The sequence below is a fragment of the Dendrobates tinctorius genome, unplaced genomic scaffold, assembly GCF_039654945.1.
Source record: "Dendrobates tinctorius isolate UK_male_01 unplaced genomic scaffold, ASM3965494v1 ptg000315l, whole genome shotgun sequence".
Classification (NCBI taxonomy): domain Eukaryota; kingdom Metazoa; phylum Chordata; class Amphibia; order Anura; family Dendrobatidae; genus Dendrobates; species Dendrobates tinctorius.
In genome coordinates this window covers 6319223-6339819 of record NW_027361982.1, presented here as the reverse complement: position 1 = coordinate 6339819, position 20597 = coordinate 6319223, and the positions used below count along the sequence as shown (strand labels likewise).

Here is a 20597-nt window from a genome sequence, read left to right as displayed (position 1 = left end):
GCTGGGTTACTCACTAGTGCCCCACTGGGCAGTACAGGCCTGCCAATAAGGCTGTGAAGTGAAAAATCTTATGGAAATATTTGGCTCTGGAGAACATGTGATACAACTCTAAGTAACTAGGTTGCTGAGGAATCAGAAAGTAAATTGACAGTTACACTTTATTTCATGAATCATACACAAGAAGTCAGTAGGAATTGTCATCTGCCAGGTAGCAGCTCTGGCTCCTCCATAGATCTTTATAAGCACCAACTGTCATCTCCAATCTCATATGTAACAATGTCTTGCCTATAGACAAACTAATTTCTCAACTCATGGGTAACATTTAACAGAATGTGTTTGCTATTTTTTTCTTTAAAACTATTTAAGAGGAAACACTGACATAATTCACAATCAAATATTTCCACAAGGCTTTGAAGCAGTAACTTGTGATATGGCCTTGCACTTTCCAGAACAGTCCATTCATGTCCTGTTAGAGTATTCTACTCCAACATCTTTGGCAGTCAGACTCATGCAGGGGGTAGTATGAATACTTGCCTGTCATGGCATTCAGCATGGGGGCCCCCTATTGTTGTGATCACTGGAGGCCCCAGCAGCCAGACTGCACTTAGTGATGAGCACCTGCACTCATTACTCAGGTTTGCCTATGGTGCTTGGGGGATGAACAGAATATTGCAGGTGCTTAGATAATAGGTGTGAGACCTGAGGCTGCATGTTTCAGGGCTCTTGGACAACTGTAACACATAAGGGGATCGCCTGATAAACCCTGTGGCAGTCTAAGGGAAGGTGCACCTGTCAGTAAATGCTACAGGTTAGACACTGCATACTTGCACAGCGTCCAAATGTTACAGCATAGTGGATGGGATTGAGAAATCTCATGACCACTATGTGTGCACAGACACCCGTGGCTTCCCTGCAGAGACAGACATGCCGGGAGTCTCTCCAGACCACGGCATGTTTATTTATCTTGCAGAGACACGAGCCTTCACGAGATTGTACGGTGAAACTATCTATTGGACGTAGCGAATCCACACGGTTCAATAAACACACAAGGAGTCACCTGTATTCAATAGCCGGCAGCGGACATGTGTTGCATGCAAAGCACCACCAATTCCTGAACGTGTGCACATATCCTAACAGCCGTGAAACCTGCAACAGTGGGGACTTGAACAGATCACCGAGCACCTGCTTTACACAGTGCATACCCGAGCAGCAGCATAGGCAAGCTCGAGTAACAAAGTACTTGCTCTCCTCACTTACTGGATAGGTGACTGACAAGTTCAAATTACAACAAAACCTTTAAGCCTTGTACCCACGTTGCAGAAATGCTGCGGAAATTTACACAACTCCCGCCGTGTGTAAAACGCATGCGAATTTGCATGCATTTTCCCGGTGAAAAACAGGCGTTTTGCAAACATTTCTCGCTTGCGGAATACTTGCGCATGCCAAGCATCGCTTGGAAATGTGATTGACAGGTTGGTCGCACTTGACTAGTGTGACCAATTATTTACTATTGATGCTGCCTATGCAGCATCAGTAGTAAGATAGGATGATTAAAAAAAAAAAAATTAAAAAATAAAAAATAAAGAATGAAACTCACCTTCCGACGGCCACTGGAGCCTTCCCACCTGTCCGCCACGCTCCCGGCATCTTCCGGTCCCAGTAATGCTTTCTGCGAAGGACCCGAGATGACGTCACGCTCGCGAGAGCACGACGTCACTCACGCAAAGCATTACTGGTACCAGAAGATGCCGGGAGCGTGGAAGGCTACGGTGGCCGTCGGAAGGCGAGTATATCACCATTTTTTATTCTTATTCTATTTTTTACAGGGATATGGTACCCAGGGCCTAGAGGACAGTCTCCTCTCCTCCAGACACTGGGTACCATCCACACATGGAGCGCTCACTTTACACATGGTGGGCATAGCCACGTGTAAAGTGAGCATTTCAATGCAATCCTATGTCTGCAAATAGAATGAGCATGCTGTGTATTTTTCCGCTATGCGATTCCACAGCATTAGCACGGCATTGCGGAATCCCATAAGATTGCATGGATGCGTTTTTGCGGTGATTCTGCAGCAGAAAAGCACCACAAAAACCGAAAACCCACATCATGAGCACACAGCCTTAAAAAACAGCCAATAACTACTGTTCCTGTAACCTGTTGTATAGTTGCATATTCCAAGACATTAAAATGAAGCAATGAGTAGAGCTAAATTCTCTTTAATATTCATTCCAAGCAACAGGAATAATAAATGAGCGCAGAGTAGGGGGTGGGGCTACCACTGGGAGGCGTCTTACCTACCTTACAATCCCTCCCATGAGGAGCTGCCTCCTAGAAAGTGTATATAACAAAGTGTGGGGTTTGAGTGTAACATTTCTCTTCGCATCTGCAGACAACAGCAGGATTGGTTTAAGACAATAACTTTGTTACCAGAAATCTTCCAGCAAGTAAGAAAGGGAAAAAAAAAAAAAAAAAAAAGCAAATTTCAGGAGCTTTAAACTGAGAAGTAAAACTGGGAGAAATGAGGGGGGGGGGGGGGGACAAAAAAACAAACCAAAAAAAAAAAAAACACCCAAACAATGAGGGAGGTCTAGCAGCAAAAAAGTTTTTGAAAACACAGATGGAATTGGAGGTGCAGACACACACCAAGCCTTTAAAACCAGGCACCAATAGTTTGTGGGACATGTTAGAAGGGAGTTGTCATCATAAAGTGACTGTTCAAACCAAACACACTGATGGCCAAACATGGCAGTGCACCTACTCAACAACTGATGTCCCATCTATCTCTGCCCTCCTCAATGACATATCTGGCTTTACAGGAGTGGGAGAACAGTCGAGGACCAGTAGGTGGTAGAGTTCATTGAACAGGATTGCTTGAACAGTCATTTTGTACCGACATGCTGCCTTTAATCACCATGTGGTGCCAACTCACAAGTCAACCAATCCATGGAAACATAGAAGGGAAATAAAGCTAAAATTCCAAAGGCCCATTCTGTAATAAGTTGAGAACAAGTTGGGTACAAGAAAAAAAAAAAAAAATTCTGAAGCTGGGCATCTTCTCAACCACTTCTTTAAAAACAAAGTTCTAAAATCATGTGCAATATAATAATCATCCTTCCAAATAAAATCATTGATCATACAAGAACTGGTTTTGCCACGCAGGGCAGACACAATATAGGATCCCTCCTCAGGAAGAGATCAAGGTGCAAAGCCCCTGTTGTATTGCTCCAGGTGCCCCAAGAAAAAGCAGACTAGTCATTAATACCCCACCCCAAGAGTGTGAATGAATAATCCCACAAGAAACAGTAATGCAGAGGTCCCCTTCACCTGCACAGTCACCCCTCTACCCATAATCAGATCGAGTGTCCAAAATCATCAAGATGGAGGGATAAGAGGATCCATCCTGAATCGTCCGCTGATTAATCGGGACTCATTACATGTTAGAGAGAACCCCCAAGACCCCCGCCCAAACTTCCATAATTAATTCCAGTCTTCCTGTAAGCGGCCTACTAAATGAAGATCAGTCAGGAACGATGATGACTGCGACCTGGGCTCCGTTATAGAGTTCCCATCTCTCAGAAGAGATACTGGTGAGGTCACGGGGTGGGGTCCCTCTCTTCCGAGAAATCCATTCTTAGCATAGTTATCAGGAGCATAATCAGGGATATTGCATAGGAGTGTCACAGAAAAGAAAAATCCTGTACATCATACATGGAGCTCGTTCACGATTAGTGGAAGCCTCAGCAGCAGTCATTAGGATGCAGATCACTTTCTGGAGGTACCTGTACCTCTATGGGTAATAACCTGGAGGGGATTAAGTCTAATTTGGCGCTCTCATTAGCTCTCCCTACAAAATTAGTTGCATTTAATCCAAACCTTCTGATTTTGATGCCATCCATGAGAAAATGTGGAGGACTAACTGGAGGGGGAGAGGGGAAGAGTCTGACCAGTTCAGGCAGTCGCTCGGGGTAGGTTTTGAGGTGCCTATAACATCTCCAGACGGAAGCGATCTATTAGAATATGTATACTAGCCGTCCCAGGATGGAGCAGCAGGTGGTCGCTACAGTCCGTCTTCAAGACAGCTGGTGGGGTGCCTCGAGCATCTCCATCAAGAAGGTGTCTATTGGGGTGTCGCCAATGAGTTTGAAAAAGAAGAGGTGTTCAAGACACTTGAGTCCAATGGAGCGCAGGGCCGGGAGGCGGAGGAGCAGTTTTGCAAACCTTAAATAAAAAGGCAGAGGATAAGATAAGATGTTGTACAACACATCATAAAGCAAAGTGCTGGAAACTAGAATTCACTTATGAGAAACGTGTGCCATTGGCTGCAGATACGGTTCAACAGGTCACAATGCCCAAAATGGAGTAACTGAGTGGATCACCATACACAAGGCAGCACATTGCTGACATCTAATGCTTAATATGGAGGATTTCTCCCCATTAATGATGAGAAAGTGTGTTATTCGAGCATGCCCAAGATACTCAGATAATATGTTAGAGTCCCTGCTACTGTCTAACAGGCATTCCCCATGTATTGCAGCTGTCTTACAGGTGGCAAGACATGCAGCTGCGGGGACCAACGTATTTAAGCACACCCAAGATACTCTGATAACACATTACCTGAGCATACTTTATCATCACTTCTCTCCACCCTCCTCGGCCAAGTGTTAGGAACGGTTTACAGTGAAATTTCACCAGTCGTAACATGACTACGTTGTCCAGGGGCTCAGTGACAGCGTGTCCATGACACCTAGCCATAACCTGGGGGAGTGAGATGCCTAGACAGTAGAATTTGGATAGCGAATATTTAGATCACTGTACCCAATCTCATGGCTTCAAGGGATTTTCCCCACTTAAAGCAAGTATCAGCTAAACAAAGTATTGGCCGGTCTACAGTGCATGCTGGTAATACTCGACACCACTGCCTTACTTTTAATGGTCACTACTGGTATTGATGTGCCCAGAATACATAGCCCCCTATTGGCTCGTCTGGATGGAGTAGAGGGAGGGTTTTTTCCTATGACATTAGGTGTAATTAGGAGACTGCACAAAGGATTTCCTCTATAGAAGAAAACCATTAATAGTGGGTCAGTCGGCTGCAGCCCTCACCTTCCCTGCTGGTCTGGATACTTCTGCTTGCAGTAAGACTCCAGAGATGCATAGACTTTCTCTCTGAGAACCTCCACATCTGCCGGGTTGGACAGTCCTTTGGCATCTAAACAAAAATAGAGATACATAAAAGATTATTAACGCCGTCACATAGCTGAACTCACAGGCTCATGTTCACATCTGAGGAACCAAGTCCTGGAAAATAAAGCTAACATTCAAAGAAAATCTTACCTGGGTTAAACAATATGATTGCTCGCAGACAGCCTAGCTCGGTCTTATCCATACGCATGTCTCTCATCTTCGATACAAGTTCAGTGAGAACTCTGCAAAATACAGAGGACACGTCAGCTGCTCACATTATACAGAATCCCTAGAGAAAAGTGCAAGTGTTCTCCATTACCTGTCAAATATGGCTCCCACCCCCGCACTGTGCGCACTGTTGCGGTGGACATGCAGCCCGGTGGCCAGCAAGATGCCGTCCTTCACAGAAATGGAGCGGTGGGAGAAAGAAGCGATGAGGAGCTCATTCCATCCTAAAGGGAGACAGATTAACCTTCCTCAATCAGTACCACATCTCTTGTATTAAAGTCAGAGCACATTTTTCAGACAGCATTGAGGACGGTCACCAGGGTGAGATCTCTGGCACCTCTACTTGGCCATCAGCATTGCCCTCATTACCTATTACAACTAATATACATGATCACTCAGCAGCTACAAGTGGTAATGAAATCTGGAGAAAGGTGGCGAGGGGAAAGTAGTAGTTACACCACAAGTCCTGGATCTGGCGGCTCTTACCAGCTCTAAGCAGTATAACCTGATCGTCCAATAGCAGCTCAGAGAAGTGCGGGATCCTCTTGGCCCATTCAACGAGAGTAAAAAGTTGTTTATCAGCAGCTTGGCAGATGTTAGTCACCGGATCACTGGGCTAAGGGCAGAGATAAGAGGTGAGGACAAGACCCTCGTGATCTATAACCACTACAGACAGGAAGAGTCTTGGACTTTATTTTACAGAGTCTTATTTTGCAGAAGGAAAAAATAAACAACCCACTTCATTTTAGAATCAGAGGTATCAGCTATTAACCAGAATTATGGTAAAATTTATCACACCCACAGACAGTGCCGCACACGTCCCTGTCCCCAGTGCAGTACTCACAGATCCACCCCCTTCAAGGCTCTGATCACTTTTCTGCTCCACAGCCAGTTCAGCCTCTAGGATTTTCTCCACCGGCATATCCTCGTTTATTGCGCCGCTAAACTCGGCCTCTCCTTCTCGCTCCCGGCCTCGCTGACGCTCCTCTTGAACAGCTGATGGCACACAAAGGCCTTAGGTAATTTTTATGGATATTGGACTTTTGCAGACACATCTCAATCTTACCTTTATAGCCTAAATACAAAGTTACCCCAGAAGTAAGCACCAGCATGATATCCAAGTATGCTTGCACTATAAGCCCTACTCCAAAAATAAGGCCAAGTTACTGCCATGGTCAACATCAGGGGAAAGAGGGGCGTCACACTGCAAACACATACGCATTTCTGCAAGAAGAGCACCGCACTTGTAAGAGTCAATTTTTTATTTTAGTGGCGTGTGCCTTTTAATGACTTTGGTGCATTTTACGCCAGTGGCCGCATTCATTAAGACTGGCCTGCACAACTCTTAACCCTTTCACACCACAGCCCTTTTTTGGCTCCCTTTCCTCCCAAAGGATTAACTTTTTCATTTTTATATCAATATGGCCATGTGATGGCTTGTTTTTTTTGCAGGACAAGCTGTACTTTTGAACACCACCATTGGTTTTACCATATAGTGTAATGGAGAACGGGAAAAAAAAATTCCAAGTGCGGTGAAATTGCAAAAAAGCGCAGTTTCACAACAATTTTTGGACTTTTTTTTAACCAACTTCACCAAATGCTAAAACTGACCTGCCATTATGATTCTCCAGGTCATTACGAGTTTGTAAACACCAAACACATCTAGGCTTTATGTAAAATGGATAAACAAACCACCCCCCCCCCCCCACAATCTGAGTCATCCTCCGAGACCTGTAGCACCTCTATTTTTTGTGATCTGGGGCAGAGCGAGGGTTATTTTGTGTGCCAAGCTATCGTTTTTTTATTGATACCATTGTGGTGTAGATATAATCTTTTGATTGCCCATTATTGCATTTTAATGCAATGTTGCCATGACCCCCCAAAAAAGTGGCAATTCTGACATTACTTTTTCCACTAAGTTTACCAATCAGATTATTTTTATATGTTGATTATGAGATTATGAACGCAGCGATACCAGATGTGTATTTTAATGTTTTATTTTTAATGTGGGGGGGGGGGGGGGGGGGTGCGATTTGATCTTTTATTTTTTTATATTTAAAGGGAATCTGTCACCTTTTTAGAGATATCATATAATGATATCATTCAATTGTGTGTCACATAATGATTCTCTTAGTACTTTTGCTTCCCCCTGACCCCACACCTTTCATGCATAAATACATCTGAAGCGATATAAAAAAGGTATTTATGCATCAAAGGTACGGGGTCAGGGGGAAGCAAAAGTACTAGGAGAATCCTTACGTGACACACAACTGAATGATATCATTATATGATATCTCTAAAAAGGGGTGACAGATTCCCTTTAAAAAAAAAATTATTTTTTCACTTGCTTCAATAGTCTCCATGGTAGACTAGAGGGTTCAGTTGTCCTATTGCCTTCTCCTACACAGGCGATGATCAGTTCACCTGTGTGCAGCATGCATAGCAAGTGAGCATTTCTGCTAACCACCAGGCGGCGCTCATAGCAATCCAGCAATGATTAACACAGGGGTCTGCTGCAGACCACAGGTTGTCATGCCAATCCACTCATGTGACACAGTTTTTGGAAAAACAGTAGTTTAAAAAACAAAACACTATCATCCTAAATTAAAAAAAAAAGTGTAAGATGCCTGGACCCAATGTAGTTGTCACAATCAAAGTGACTGATATCTGTGCGACCTCTTACCCTCCCTCTTCATGCCAGTGGCCAGACACTTCTGGTAGCGACAGTACTGGCAGCGATTCCTCTGCCTCTTGTCCACGATACAGTCTTTGCTGTCCCTACAGGTGTAGGTCAAGTCCTTGCGGATCGTGCGTTTGAAGAAACCCTTGCAGCCCTCACAGCTGTACACGCCATAGTGTTTCCCTGGAAGACAAGAGGGTGACCAGTGTGAAGACCACCACCTCTGAGGCTTCACCATTAGGGGACCAGGTTACGCCAGAATGAAAAGTTCTGATCAGTTTAAAGGGAACCTGTCAGCTCGTTTTTCCACTAAAAGAAGCGGCCACTGCCTTTCAGGGCTTATCTACAGCATTCTATAATGCTGAAGATAAGCCCCAGATCCGACCTGAAAGTTAAGAAACAAGTTTTACTATACTCACCTGGGGGGCGGTTGGGGTCCGATGGGTGTCACAGGCCCGAGTACAGTGCCTCCCATCTTCTTTCGACAACGCCTTGCTTCATCGCTCCGAGGCCATAGCGCTCTTGCGCAGGCGTACTGATTTGGCCTATTGAGGGCAGAGCAAAGTACTGCAGTGCAAAGGGGCTGGGCCTATGACCTTTCCCGGCACCTACGCACTGCAGTACTTTGCTCTGCCCTCAACAGGGCAAATCAGTACGCCTGCGCAAGAGCGCTATGGCCCCGGAGCGATGAAGCAAGCAGCAAACCAGTGTCGAAAGAAGATGGGAGGCGCTGGACCTGCGACACCCATTAGACCAGACCGCCCCCTGGGTGAGTATAAGAAAACGTGTTTTTCTTTTAAGATTTGTTTCTCAACCTTTGTCTAAAATGTATAAAGTGAGAAAAGTATACCGTTACCCACAGGTTTCCTCTGTCCGTGTTGGTGCACTTACATTTGTGCAGCCACCTGACCCAGTGCCACAGGCATCACAATCCATAATACCAAGCATTATGATGTCAAATTATCAGAAAGACTTTGGCACAGCAGCGTGGAGCTGAAACAATTAGGGGGCGCCTCACCCTCAGAAGCACCAGATTATAGTGCAGGCTTCTCCAGAGCCTCATGAATGGTGAGAAATGTTCCCATATGATTCCAATGCAGCCACACGCAGGACTACAACTCTCAGCAGGCTCTCACCATAAAGACTTTTTTTTTTTTTACAATGAGGCTGCCATCCAATAACTTGACATCCCTGCCCATTCCTCCTCCTCCCCCCAGGGAGGCTACAACCCTCCAGTTAATGAGCGACGCCCGGCGTCTTTGGCAGCCTCTGGAGGAGATGATTGGCAGCGTTTGCTGGGAGCTATGGCAGGATTACAACAGCAGCTACAGTAACTGGAAAGCCACGTGCATGCAGGACTGTATACAGAGTTCACACTGCACTAGGCCACCAGGAACGCCCTAAACAAAGCACGCATGTGAACGTATAAAGCTGACAACTCCAATCTGCACTGACTCTACAGCCGAGGGCCACACTCTGCCAAACAGCCTTTTGTCCAATCCGATGATCTAGCACCATGGAATAGACAAGTCAGTTAGTTGGCATGGTGCTGCCACTAATGTATGGTAAGGGGCCATACATAGCAGGACCTTTGGTAACATCACTGTGTGCATGAAGCCCAGTTGTCTGCAGGACATTAGTCTGATGCAGTAACAACATGGTCTGCTTTACACTATATGGGATATATGTAATGAGTGACAGCACTCTGACCCTAAACCAGAGACGGGTCAGAGGAGAGAACAATTCAGCGATGTCTGTGCCCAAACCTAAGGGCATCAATAAGCATCCCTTACCGGAGGAGCGGTCTCCACAGATGGCACATAGTCTCTTCCCACTTGCTGCTCCTCCGTTGGGATGGCCGGCCATGACTCTCACTCCCAGGGGAGGTTTCACATCTTCAGAGGAGCCGACAGAGTGCAGACCCGAGAGATTCACGGTGGAGTTTATCTGTAGGGATTGATAGATTTATTTGATACACATGTGACAGCTGGGCCAATGTGCATGTCCACCCCGAGCAATATTTCACCTTATGATGGTAGGCTGCAACTCTGGATTCCAAGGCAGAATTCACATTTCTGCAGGCTTCAGAGCTGAAATCTTCCTAAAAATGCAAGTCAGACTTGACAGTACAGCTTCTGTTATATAGACTACAGTTGTACGCTAATGTTAGCGCGCCTTAAAAGTCAGATGACTGCAACGTGAGAAGCTATTACACTAGGACCAACGTTACTCATTGACGCCGTGCAGATGTCAATACTTCTCAGCTTATTTGACCTGGGGTAGGGGGTCCATGCAGCTGGACCATCAAGAGTGGCTTTTAATTTTTATGGCTATGATCAGGTGGGTAACCAAGTGATTACTAGCTGTCGAGAAAAAAAAAAATCCCACCACTTCTGGATGAGAATGGGACAGATTTTTATACACAAGTGTGAGTGAACCATTAACTGATAAAAAAAAAAAAAAAAAAAAAAGAAAAACAAAACTAATACCCAAAATATTTGTAGGATGGGGGGGGGGGGGGGGTGTTAAGGTGTTGCAGGAGTGGTACAACTCCAGTAATGTGAGATTACCCTTTACGGACCTGTCGGAATGTGTGGTAGACCATTTCCACCAATAACTAGCAGAATAGTGAGCACGGCTATGGAGTTTAACAGGATAGAAGTAAAACTCTAAATGTAATAAATATTGTGTACACAGGCTGGCTGCAAGATGATGTTTAGAAAGACATCTTTACCCCTTCTATACTTAGTCATTGATGAGCCTTTCCATTAGTCTCTGATGTCAGTAGTTCTGTCTCTTGCGCATTATGGTTGCTTTCTGTACAGATCCTCAGGTCTGTAGACACATGAGGAAACCTTTATAATAATATACCTGTGACTTGACACAGTGCCGATTGGGAGGAAATGCCCATCACATGCCCTGATTACTACTGCGGGCATCTCCGGTCTCAGTGGCAAAGCAAACCAACCTAATACCATGAAGGACATCAGAGCAGCGATCACAAGACTGAAGTCACCTGCACCCAGAAAACCTTCCAGGAATTGAGCACATGCATCAGTACTACACCACCTTTCTCCCAATACATTAGGCCCTGGGACTACTATATGAGAGCCCTCTGGGAGGAAACGTCATCCACTGACAGCAATTTGGAAAAGGAGGGGGGGGGGAAGAGTTGAGTAGAACATCATTCACTAATCCCCTATGTGAAATCTTCTCAGCATTAGACTTAGTGATGGTCTCACTAGGGAGGGAAAATAAGGTGGTCAGACCCATCTGGCTTTAGGGTGGTGTGAGGGCCGGCTACCGGCACACACTGTCTAGATAGCCAGCCCGCAGGCAAAGCTGTACAGAATTAAATGCTCTCCATTCTTGAGAAAAGACGAGCAGTTGTAGCCACATAAGAACTTAACCTATGTAATAATGTAATCTTATAAGGAGGAATGATACATACATAGTGACTTACCTGGGGGCTGCTGACCGGCCCATATCCTATAGACGGGGTGCCAGGAATTCCTGGGGAGCCCACAGCACAGTTAATGACAGGAAAAGGGGAGCCGAGACTTCCCAGAGGAGAGTTCACTGAGGAGGTCATAGCCGATCCGATCATGGAAGGGTGTAAGGGAGCGCCAGGAGGAGGGGTGTCACTCAAGGGGCACCCCAGAGGCGGACTCAGGGATGAGGTGTCTGGGCTGTGACAAACTGGAAATAAAGGAAATCCAGTAAATGAAAGATGAACAGCAGTCCCCATCCAGGAGACCCCGCAGCGCTCATTACATGGTCTCACACCTGTCAGGGACAATACATTGTTACAGACTTGGAGAAACACTTCCAGTCATCGAGAGCAAGCAGAGATCATACAGAGAAGTCAGAGGGAAAGTTTTACTCATGGCATAAATATACATATTAGTCTCATCTCTCGGCGCTCATCTTCTACTGTTCTATTCTTTCTTCACCTTTTCAGAGGTGGTGATTAACAGGTGGCGGGTCTACAGGGGGATGGGGACGGCTGCCAGCCGACAATTACTAGGAACTACTCCAGAAGTTGATGGACATGGCAGATTGGTCTGCTCACAGCAGCTTTCAAATTTTAGGCCACGTTCACATGTTCAGTATTTTAGATCAGTATTTGTAAGCCAAAGACAGGGAGTGTTGACGTGTTACTATTACACTTTCCTCTGATAGGTCCCCTCCTGATTTCGGCTTTTAAATACTGACAGTGAACTTGGCTCAAGACTACACATTTATTGAAGAGCAATGGAATCACTGTGCAGAGGTGACAGCAGCGCTAATCAACACACGCCATGTAAATCTGCAGACTACATGAGAAAGTTGCAAAAATTCTCATTTAATGAGGATTGAGCTCCATATACAGTAAAAAGACCCCCGGGGGGTGGTCACAAACAGGGGGTTAAAAAGGAGAATCTGCAATATTGATGGGGAAGTGGAGATTGCAGGAGCGGCGGGGACCATAGAGACTGCTATGATAGTAGAACCATCCCCACTGTCCAGCAACTCTCAGAAATACCAGAAAACTTCCTTAAAGGTTTTCCCATAAGAAACACTTAAAAAGGATTCCCCAGTAATAAGTTGATCTGTGGGGTCCAGCATTGACATGGGGATTGAGGTACCCTGCTCCCCCGTACAATGGAGTGTGGCGCAGGAGCGCCCGTGCACCTCATTCTGTCATCAGTGTGGGTCCCAGTGGAGCGGTGACCACCTGTTAGCCCCTTTATTGGTAGTTGTGCTACAGAAGTGGTTTGTCCATCATAGCTACTACCCTCATAGTTCCCGGCAGCCCGCACTCACCCCTGCCGTCGCCCATTATCCCGGAAGCCCGCACTCACCCCTGCCGTCCCCCATTAACCCGGAAGCCCGCACTCACCCCCGCCGTCCCCCCATTATCCCGGAAGCCCGCACTCACCCCCGCCGTCCCCCCATTATCCCGGAAGCCCGCACTCACCCCCGCCGTCCCCCATTATCCCGGAAGCCCGCACTCACCCCTACCGTCCCCCATTATCCCGGAAGCCCGCACTCACCCCCACCGTCCCCCATTATCCCGGAAGCCCGCACTCACCCCCACCGTCCCCCATTATCCCGGAAGCCCGCACTCACCCCCGCTGTCCCCCATTATCCCAGAAGCCTGCACTCACCCACACTGCCCCCCCCCCCACACACACATTATCCCAGCAGCCCACACTCACCCCCGCTGTCCCCCCATTATCCCGGAAGCCTGCACTCACCCCCACTGCCCCCCCCCCCACACATTATCCCAGCAGCCCACACTCACCCCCGCTGTCCCCCATTATCCCGGAAGCCCGCACTCACCCCCGCTGTCCCCCATTATCCCAGAAGCCTGAACTCACCCACACTGCCCCCCCCCCCCCCCCCACACACACACACACATTATCCCAGCAGCCCACACTCACCCCCGCTGTCCCCCATTATCCCGGAAGCCTGCACTCACCCCCACTGCCCCCCCCCCCACATTATCCCAGCAGCCCACACTCACCCCCGCTGTCCCCCATTATCCCGGAAGCCCGCACTCACCCCCGCTGTCCCCCCATTATCCCAGAAGCCTGAACTCACCCCCACTGACCCCCCCCCCCCACATTATCCCAGCAGCCCACACTCACCCCCGCCGTCCCCCATTATCCCGGAAGCCCGCACTCACCCCTGCCGTCCCCCATTATCCCGGAAGCCCGCACTCAACCCCGCCGTCCCCCATTATCCCAGAAGCCTGCACTCAACCCCGCTGTCCCCCATTATCCCAGAAGCCTGCACTCACCCCCATTGTCCCCCCCCCCCACATTATCCCAGCAGCCCACACTCACCCCCGCTGTCCCCCATTATCCCGGAAGCCCGTACTCACCCCTACCGTCCCCCATTATCCCGGAAGCCCGCACTCACCCCCGCTGTCCCCCATTATCCCAGAAGCCTGCACTCACCCCCACTGGCCCCCCCCCCACATTATCCCAGCAGCCCACACTCACCCCCGCTGTCCCCCATATACTGGCAGCTCGCACTCGCCCCTGCTGTCCTCCATTATCCCGGCAGCCTGCACTCACCCTCGCTGTCCCCCATTATCCCAGAAGCCTGCACTCACCCCCACTGTCTCCCCCCCCCCCCCCCCCCCATTATCCCAGCAGTCCACACTCACCCCTGCTGTCCCCCATATACTGGCAGCTCGCACTCGCCCCTGCCCTGCACTCACCCTCGCTGTCCCCCATTATCCCAGAAGCCTGCACTCACCCCCACTGTCCCCCATTATCCCAGAAGCCTGCACTCACCCCCACTGTCTCCCCCCCCCCCCCATTATCCCAGCAGCCCACACTCACCCCTGCTGTCCCCCATATACTGGCAGCTCGCACTCACCCCTGCTGTCCCCCATTATCCCGGCAGCCTGCACTCACCCTCGCTGTCCCCCATTATCCCAGAAGCCTGCACTCACCCCCACTGTCTCCCCCCCCCCCCCATTATCCCGGCAGCCTGCACTCACCCTCGCTGTCCCCCATTATCCCGGCAGCCTGCACTCACCCTCGCTGTCCCCCATTATCCCGGCAGCCTGCACTCACCCTCGCTGTCCCCCATTATCCCGGCAGCCTGCACTCACCCTCGCTGTCCCCCATTATCCCGGCAGCCTGCACTCACCCTCGCTGTCCCCCATTATCCCGGCAGCCTGCACTCACCCTCGCTGTCTCCCCCCCCCCCCCCCCCCCCCCCCATTATTCCAGCAGCCCACACTCACCCCTGCTGTCCCCCATATACTGGCAGCTCGCACTCGCCCCCGCTGTCCCCCATTATCCCGGCAGCCTGCACTCACCCCTGCTGTCCCCCATATCCTGGCAGCTCGCACTCACCCCTACTGTCCCCCGTCCCCCATATCCTGCCAGCTTTCACTCACCCCTGCTGTCCCCATAATCCTGGCAGCTCACACTCACCCCTGCTGTCCCCATAATCCTGGCAGCTCACACTCACCCCTGCTGTCCCCCATAATCCTGGCAGCTCACACTCACCCCTGCTGTCCCCCATAATCCTGGCAGCTCACACTCACCCCTGCTGTCCCCCATAATCCTGGCAGCTCACACTCACCCCTGCTGTCCCCCATAATCCTGGCAGCTCACACTCACCCCTGCTGTCCCCCATAATCCTGGCAGCTCGCACTCACCCCTGCTGTCCCCCATAACCCTGGCAGCTCGCACTCACCCCTGCTGTCCCCCATAACCCTGGCAGCTCGCACTCACCCCTGCTGTCCCCCATATCCCGGCAGCCCGCACTCACCCCTGCGGTCCCCCCCATTATCCGGGCAGCCCGCACTCACCCCTGCGGTCCCCCCATTATCCCGGCAGCCCGCACTCACCCCTGCGGTCGCCCATTATCCCGGCAGCCCGCACTCACCCCTGCTGTCCCCCATCCCGTCCAGGCCGCGCTCACTCTCCGCCGTCCTCGCCGCTCACACACAGGACATTATGCTAATGACCTGCATATTAATGAGGCGCCGCCGCCAGTGACGCAGTTTCCGGGGTCTCCTGCGGTCACCCCGCACCGGACCCGCAGCCACCAACTCTCCCAGCGGCCCCCGCGGCCCCAGACTAATGAGGAAACGGAAATGCCGCCATCTTTGAACACCCCAAGTCAGGCGCTTCCTTTAAGGGGCGTAGCCCTCAGTCATTTAGTCAATAAGAGACAACTGTACAAAGGAAAAGCATAGTTCAAGAAGAGAAAGCTGAATGAGGACGAGCAACAACTGTGATACCTGTCTGCGCCCCGGAGGCGACGGGTGTAGCAAGATGGAGTGTACGGATGGAAAATGACCTGATGTGACCTCACGAGAAAGGGTGTGGCAAGATGGCGGCTGGAAGGTGATCAGAGGCCAGAGAACGTCTGGGAGCACGAAGATGGCGGGACTTCCGGTCTCCTTATATGGAGCGCCTCATTTATATTTTGTTACAATGTATAAATAAGTTTACGTCATGTGACCTGTCTGATGGGGCGGGGCCTGCAATCAATGTAGGGGACAGGTCACCTGGTAACACCCAGAATGGAGGCTCTGACCGTGACCCGCCCCCGCAAACAGTGGCATAGTATGTGCAGCAATAATGAGAGCTAGGGCCTGGAACAGCAGACTGGGCTAATGTCACTGCATGTGTGGTGCCATCCTCCAGAGCTGCACTCACTATTCTGCTGGTGCAGTCACTGTGTACATACATTACTGATCCTGAGTTACATCTTGTATTATACCCCAGAGCTGCACTCACTATTCTGCTGGTGCAGTCACTGTGTACATACATTACATGACTGATCCTGAGTTACATCCTGTATTATACCTCAGTGCTGCACTCACTATTCTGCTGGTGCAGTCACTGTGTACATACATTACTGATCCTGAGTTACATCCTGTATTATATCCCAGAGCTGCACTCACTATTCTGCTGGTGGAGTCACTGTGTACATACGTTACATTACTGATCCTGCGTTACATCCTGTATTATACCTCAGAGCTGCACTCACTATTCTGCTGGTGCAGCCACTGTGTACATACATTACATTACTGATCCTGAGTTACATCCTGTATTATACTCCAGAGCTGCACTCACTATTCTGCTGGTGCAGTCACTGTGTACATACATTACTGATCCTGAGTTACATCCTGTATTATATCCCAGAGCTGCACTCACTATTCTGCTGGTGGAGTCACTGTGTACATACGTTACATTACTGATCCTGCGTTACATCCTGTATTATACCTCAGAGCTGCACTCACTATTCTGCTGGTGCAGTCACTGAGTACATACATTACATTACTGATCCTGCGTTACATCCTGTATTATACTCCAGAGCTGCACTCGCTATATACATACATTACATTACTGATCCTGAGTTACATCCTGTATTATACTCCAGAGCTGCACTCACTATTCTGCTGCTGCAGCCACTGTGTACATACATTACTGATCCTGAGTTACATCTTGTATTATTCCCCAGAGCTGCACTCACTGTTCTGCTGGTGCAGTCACTGTGTACATACATTACTGATCCTGAGTTACATCCTGTATTATATCCCAGAGCTGCACTCACTGTTCTGCTGGTGGAGTCACTGTGTACATACGTTACATTACTGATCCTGCGTTACATCCTGTATTATACCTCAGAGCTGCACTCACTATTCTGCTGGTGCAGTCACTGAGTACATACATTACATTACTGATCCTGCGTTACATCCTGTATTATACTCCAGAGCTGCACTCGCTATATACATACATTACATTACTGATCCTGAGTTACATCCTGTATTATACTCCAGAGCTGCACTCACTATTCTGCTGCTGCAGCCACTGTGTACATACATTACTGATCCTGAGTCACATCCGGTATTATACCCCAGCGCTGCACTCACTATTCTGCTGGTGCAGTCATTGTGTGCATACATTACATTACTGATCCTGAGTTACATCCTGTATTATACTCCAGAGCTGCACTCACTATTCTGCTGCTGCAGCCACTGTGTACATACATTACTGATCCTGAGTTATATCCTGTATTATTCCCCAGAGCTGCACTCACTGTTCTGCTGGTGCAGTCACTGTGTACATACATTACTAATCCTGAGTCACATCCGGTATTATACCCCAGCGCTGCACTCACTATTCTGCTGGTGCAGTCATTGTGTGCATACATTACATTATTGATCCTGAGTTACATCCGGTATTATACCCCAGCACTGCACTCACTATTCTGCTGGTGCAGTCACTGTGTACATACATTACTGATCCTGAGTTACATCCTGTATTATTCCCCAGAGCTGCAATCACTATTCTGCTGGTGCTGTCACTGTGTACATAATTACATTACTGATCCTGAGTTACATCCTGTATTATACCCCAGCGCTGCACTCACTATTCTGCTGGTGCAGTCATTGTGTGCATACATTACATTACTGATCCTGAGTTACATCCGGTATTATACCCCAGCACTGCACTCACTATTCTGCTGGTGCAGTCACTGTGTACATACATTACTGATCCTGAGTTACATCCTGTATTATTCCCCAGAGCTGCACTCACTATTCTGCTGGTGCAGTCACTGTGTACATACATTACATTACTGATCCTGAGTTATATCCTGTATTATACCCCAGAGCTGCACTCACTGTTCTGCTGGTGCCGTCACTGTGTACATACATTACATTACTGATCCTGAGGTACATCCTGTATTATACTCCAGAGCTGCACTCACTATTCTCATAGACAAGTTGCTCACCGATCATGTCGACGTCTTGAACCTCTCGGGGCCGATAATTGCACCATGGTCCATGCATAATATAAGGGATAACGGTCCAGCTCACACGTTAAGTTAAAATCCAGCACTTTATTTTGCTGTCGTTACACTTAGGCCTCTGCACTCAGGGAACCGAACCAAAAATCCCCCCCCCAGCTCCATCTAAAATACCGAATTGCAAAGCTGGCACTCCCGCCTCTCATCTTGATTGGTAGCTGTAGGTGTCAGTAATGAGTTAATTAACCCTGAAGTTAGAAAAAGGTTAACCCTATGTGTGATCGCTGAAAAGAAATAAACCCTTTTTCTTGTTAATGATAAGATACTAATAATACAATTTAAAACCAAATATTAACCGCTTTATTGAGTCCCCAATAGATCGGAGACCGCTCACTCACTTGAGTGACATTTCTGTTGGATGTCACATGCTCAACTTTTCCGTCGTGCTCCGTTCTTGTGGTCGCGCTCTGTCTAACAGCTGGAGACCTGCAGCCGCGGAGACTCGGACATATTATTAGAGCACACTGGAGACATTGGGATAACAGCTGCTCGAGCATGCTCAGATAACACCTTATCCATGATAACCCCTTATCCCAGCACAGTCAATCATCACTATTAGTAAGGCCATTGCCGTCGTCCGTAGAGCGCTGCACGGTGCCGTGTAGGGGACACGGCCCTAATATAAATCATACATTCAGGCTGCGTTCTCACGGTGCAAACCCAGTGGCTTCATAATCTTGGCGTAGTTTTTAAAAATCCAGTTAAAAATAAGAACGCAACCTGCCTTCAACATGTGAACGATGCCGTACTGCCCAAACACATTGCTGCATTTGTCAGAAATTGTTCTTTATTCAGAATAGGTGCTAGGTGCGCTATGGGCGTGTCCAAGCAGCTCATCCCGTCTTACTGGCTTTTTTTCATCCATCTCTGGATTCTTTAAGGCCATGTGCACACGATGCAGATTTGCAGCGTTTCCGCAGCGGATTTTACCGCGCAGAAACGTTGCAAATCCGCATTGTGATGTACAGTACCTTTAAAATGAATGAAAAAAAAAAAACGCTGTGCAGACGCTGCGGATTTTTCCGCGCGGTTTTCCTGCGGTACAAAATCAGCAGCATGTTACTTCTTTTGTGCGGTTTTCTATCTCCCCTGTTACCAAATCCGCAGGGGGAAAACCGCAATGGAAAACCGCACAAAAACCGCATGAAAACCGCGTGAAAAATGGAAGAAATCCGCAGGAAAAATGCAGGTCATTTGACCTGCGGTTTTCTTCCATTCTGCACGGAAAAATCCGCAGGGCTCAAAACTCCGTCTGCACTCAGCCTTAAGACGCAGCTATCAATCAAGGAAGAGGAGGGCGGGGATAGATGCAAAGAAAGTAGGCATCCCTGTCTCGTGTGCACACAGCATCATGCTGCCGCCCACTAGTGGCTGCTCCTGGGTGCAGTTAGCAGGCGCCGCAGACAGGAGAGAGGAGTACAGTACATGTAGTACAGGTGGAGAGCAGTACAGGACATGTAGCACAGATAGAGAGCAGTACAGGACATGTAGTACGGGTAGGGAGCAGTACAGGACATATAGTGCAGGTAGAGAACAGTACAGTACATGTAGTACAGGTTGAGAGTAGTACAGTACATGTAGTACAGGTAGAGAGCAGTACAGGACATGTAGTACAGGTGAGCAGTACAGTACATGTAGTACAGGTAGAGAGCAGGACAGGACATGTAGTACAGGTAGAGAGCAGGACAGGACATGTAGTACAGGTGGAGAGCAGTACAGTACATGTAGTACAGGTAGAGAGGAGTACAGGACATGTACAGGTAGAGAGCAGTACAGTACATGTAGTACAGGTAGAGAGCAGGACAGGACATGTAGTACAGGTGGAGAGTAGTACAGTACATGTAGTACAGGTGGAGAGCAGTGCAGGACATGTAGTACAGGTAGAGAGCAGTACAGTACATGTAGTACAGGTAGAGAGCAGGACAGGACATGTAGTACAGGTGGAGAGTAGTACAGTACATGTAGTACAGGTGGAGAGCAGGACAGGACATGTAGTACAGGTAGAGAGCAGTACAGTACATGTAGTGCAGGTGGAGAGCAGTACAGTACATGTAGTACAGGTAGAGAGCAGTACAGTACATGTAGTGCAGGTGGAGAGTAGTACAGTACATGTAGTACAGGTAGAGAACAGTACAGTACATGTAGTACAGGTAGAGAGCAGTACAGGACA

General features: G+C 48.5%; 1 protein-coding gene across 6 annotated transcripts; it reads right to left on the bottom strand.

Annotated features, from left to right (window-relative positions):
* Positions 1-2203: 2203 nt before the first annotated feature.
* On the bottom strand, positions 2204-18547 carry RXRB (retinoid X receptor beta). Of its 6 annotated transcripts, none has more exons than XM_073561371.1 (11): positions 18353-18547; positions 11547-11794; positions 10122-10196; positions 9889-10042; positions 8099-8278; positions 6260-6429; positions 5902-6031; positions 5507-5639; positions 5338-5429; positions 5107-5212; positions 2204-4221 (listed from the first exon to the last, which is right to left on the bottom strand). In XM_073561371.1, exons 1-11 carry the CDS (start codon positions 18408-18410, stop codon positions 4074-4076), a joined length of 1494 nt encoding a protein of 497 aa, XP_073417472.1. In that variant the 5' UTR covers positions 18411-18547; the 3' UTR covers positions 2204-4073. The 6 variants fall into 6 exon arrangements, with proteins under 6 accessions (XP_073417472.1, XP_073417473.1, XP_073417474.1 ...); XM_073561372.1 differs by having other exon boundaries at positions 11559-11794; positions 18353-18546; XM_073561373.1 differs by having other exon boundaries at positions 6260-6411; positions 18353-18542.
* Between the last annotated feature and the right edge of the window lie 2050 nt (positions 18548-20597).